The following is a 3,653-nucleotide window of genomic DNA, read 5'->3' as shown; positions in this document are numbered from 1 at the left end:
TTGCGGCGTGCGGTGGGAAGGGGACCCCGCGGGGTCCAGCCGAGGTGGCTGGTCCTTCCACCCCAATGCTGCTGCACCGGGGGGAGTGGATCCATCCTTACAACACGGGGAGGGCTGGTGGGGTGCACAGAGCAGCGTCATGGGGCGCTGCCAGCATCCTCCATCCCGGATGGCCACCAGCAGGGTGGGGCCCCCCCAACAAGCCCCTTGATGTCCCAAGCCTCTACCGACACGGGGAGCATCGGTGCCGGCTCTGTTTGCTGCACTCGCTGTTTGTAAACCGTAGCTAGCAAGGGAGCCGTAAGCCGAGCACATTATCTCCTCCAGACAATTAGCAGAAGCATTAATGGAATATATGCAAATGTGCAGTAATTGACCTGCGACTCCACAGTTCATGATGGAGAAGGATGAGCTCCAGATGGCTTAATGATAGTAATTTAAGCCCCTTCTTTATATGCCATGCTTCCTTGTCATAGCCTGGCAAGACCAAGCCCAGGCGGGGAGGAGGGTGGGCGGCAGCAGGGACCGGGGACAGCCCGGGGGCTGTCTCGTTTGCACCCCAGCAGTGTCCCAAACCACCCTGTATTCAGCACCCGTATAAAGCCCCGGGAAGGTGGGCTGAAGTGCAGAGCAGCAGCTTGTGTGGGAAGGGAGGATTCGGGTTCCCACGGAGCAGCCCTTCCCTGCTGGCCGCTGGCCAGGGAGTGTGGGAGAGCAGCCAAGCACCGACGGGTCCATGGGACCGCCAGGCTGGGGGATGCTCACCCACCGTGGTGGGGGCCGGACCACCCACCCTGGCTGTGCCAGGGTGCTGCCTGTGCCTTTCTCCTGCCACGGAGGTGCCTGCAGATGCAAAAGCCTGAATAGCAAGCAGTCTCCTTGCTCAACTACTCTGAGTTTACTCAGCCTTTGATCAGGCCGCATTGGCCCCGAGCGTGGCCAGGGAGGGGACGGTTTGGGGGCTCGTGCCCCACCAGCAGTCCATCCTGTGCAGCCTGCCCAGCCCTGAGCTCCACAAAAGTTCACCGGCAGAGCCAGGGGTATTTGAATAACCACTCTGGGAACCCAAATTAAAATATTTATGTATAATTCATGCCATATGTTCCACCAATATTTTTTATTTAATCAACTGAAGACAGATGGCAGGAACATAGAGGCCATTAAACTAATGGCACTTTGTCTTTCCATTTATTTTCATCTCCTTTCCTAAAATAAAACGAGTCCGTGACAGGCAGCACACCGCGGGCATGGGGCCGTCCCTGCCACCGCCGAGGTGCCAGCAGGGTGCGGTGGCAGTGGGGTTTCCCACTGTGAAGGTGGACTCACCATGCAACCCGGCATGGCTTTGTCCCGGGCAGGGCTGGAGCACATCCTCCATAGCTGGGGGGTTTGGAGGAGAGAAATCCCTCCGAGGACTGTCCCTTCCCCGGGATGGCTGCCCTCCCTGTGCCATGAGCCGCCAGGGATGGCCCCGGGTAGCCTCTGGCCACGGCATTCCCAGGGCAGCACCGTGTTGATCCTGGCTGGCAGGGTGCAAATGGGGATGGTCAGCCCTTTGGTCCTGGCTGGAGAACAGAGGATGACCTGGCCTCAACTTTTACAAAAGCCTCGCTGGGGGCACGACGGGCTGAAACACAGCCATGGGGCTATGTGGGAGAGCCACGCTGGGGGTGACGTGGGGACGTCATGCTCACATGGGGCCTTCCAGGCGGCGGGGTGCCTGGCTGCTGGAGCAGCCACTTGCAGCAGCCTCCTGCCCTGCTGCCCACCTGGCTCCCAGGGCAGGCATTCGCTTTCCGGGGGCTTTGCTCGGGGCTAGCCAGTGCATAGAGATGTTCTAGGGGTCTAGGGGTGAAATGCGTGTGCATGTGTGTGCACAAGTGTGTGGATGTGCGTGCATATGCATGTGTGTGCATGCACACGTGGATGTGTGCGTGCACAGCTCATCCTCCTGTGGGTGAAATCGGGTGAAATCAGAAATCCTCCATGTGCCCCAGAGCCTTCCTGTAGCACCTCTCCTGCACGACCAGCCAGAACTGTGTGGGCTCTGGAGTCGGGGCTCATCCCCGCATGCCTGTCCCTAAGCCCAGGCTGCTGGAAGCCAGCATCGCTCCCACTGCACCGACGTCTCCTGCCTGTCCAGCATCCTTGTGCTGGGGGGGAGGTTGAACTGTCCCTCTGCGGGGCTGAAAGGCGAAGGAGAGCCTGGGCATCCTTCCTCGCCCCGTGGGGGGACGGGGACTGCAATCCTCCCCGCGTCCTGGGACGCTTTCCTAAGTGTGCCTTTCTCTTTGATTTGCAGGTGAAGATTTCTTGCCCTGGGAGTGAGATGAATGGGGCTTTGTTAGACAAAGGGTCCCAGTCAGCATTTCAGGCCCCGAGACGGTCCAGGGACTTTTCATTCTTTGTCTGAAAGGGCGATGGTGCCGTTTCCATTAGAGAGATGCTTGTGAGAGCCGGTGCCGCCGAGCGGAAAGGCGAGCGAGAAGAGCTGCGTCAGCTGATCGGCTTTCAAATCACCTTCAAACCCTCGATTTCCTTAACATGATCCCTCCATCAGCCGAGTCTCTGGGGCACGGCTGGGGGGCTTTGCCGGGAGGAGAATAAACCGGGGACGGCGGTGACAGCCAGCGCTGGAGAATCCCCCCCATGCACGGTGGGGGGGCCCCGAAATCTGTCCCCGCTGCCTTCCCCAGCCTTCCCGGACTTTATAGGGTCAGGCAATAGCTTTGCACGGCTTCACCCTGCAGCCCCCGCTGCAGTGTTGGGGCACCCATTTGCTCCCCTGGTACATCCCGGGAGCCACCTCCAGTCTGGGGGGGGGCAAAACCCCCCTCGGAGCATCCCTGGGGCAGGAGAGCAGCTCCCCCGCGGCACCAGCTGCCGGGGAAGGGATGAAGACGCTATGGCCAAATTATTGGTAAAACTCCAGCGGTATTTTCGGCGAAAACCCGTGCGTTTCTTCACACTGCTGGCTCTCTACCTGGCAGCCGGCAGCTTGGTCTTCCTGCACTCGGGCTTCGCTGGGGAGCCCACGGTGTCAGGGAGCCAGCACGGCCCCGGGGCCGGCGAGGGACCGGGGCTGCCCTACCTGGGGGTGATGCAGCTGAGCCGCGGCTTCAAGGCGGCAGCGACGATGCCGGAGGGGGGACGGCGGCATGGACCCTGGTTCAAAAGCACCTCCAAGGAACCGGCAGAGAGGGGCAAAGCTGGAGACTACGGCAGCACCCAGAGCCGGGTGCTCAGGGGCAGGAGCGGCCGCGAGAAGGAGGAGGACAGAGGTAAGGGCTGGGGACACACGTGTCCGGGTGGGGGTCCCTCCTCTTGGCCTCTCCCAGGGAAAGCCTTGTGCACTGGGGCAGGGGTCTCCGAGCTGGTTTGGTCGTGCGCCCCTACCAGGAACAAATTTCTGGGCACGCACCCCTAGTAAATGTGTATTTATTTATTTATAAACCATATGCATGTGCTACTCGAGCGCTAAGATTTTCTTCCCGCACCCCAATGGACTGCCCTGCACATCCCCTGGGGCGCAGCATCCCGCTTTGGAGACCACTGGTCCTGAGGATGTTCCCAGAAAGATCTTCTCCTCCCTCTTTCCCCTCCTTCCTCCTTCCCCAAGTGCCAATAATCCACTTTCATTTCTCCATTTTCAC

The 3,653-nt window shown here is 60.2% G+C and overlaps 1 protein-coding gene across 1 annotated transcript in view; it reads left to right on the top strand.

Moving 5' to 3' along the window:
- Nucleotides 1-2,899: 2,899 nt before the first annotated feature.
- WSCD2 (WSC domain containing 2) overlaps nt 2,900-3,653 on the top strand; it is an 18,756-nt gene continuing 18,002 nt past the window's right edge. The window contains exon 1 of the mRNA XM_009334446.1: nt 2,900-3,281. Within this exon, the coding sequence (XP_009332721.1) occupies nt 2,906-3,281 (376 nt within the window). The 5' untranslated portion in view covers nt 2,900-2,905. The remainder of the gene's footprint in view (nt 3,282-3,653) is intronic.

Source organism: Pygoscelis adeliae, unplaced genomic scaffold, assembly GCF_000699105.1.
Source record: "Pygoscelis adeliae isolate BGI_AS28 unplaced genomic scaffold, ASM69910v1 Scaffold262, whole genome shotgun sequence".
Classification (NCBI taxonomy): Eukaryota; Metazoa; Chordata; class Aves; order Sphenisciformes; family Spheniscidae; genus Pygoscelis; species Pygoscelis adeliae.
The sequence above is the reverse complement of the archived record's forward strand: the minus strand, read 5'-3'. Positions and strand labels throughout refer to the sequence as shown.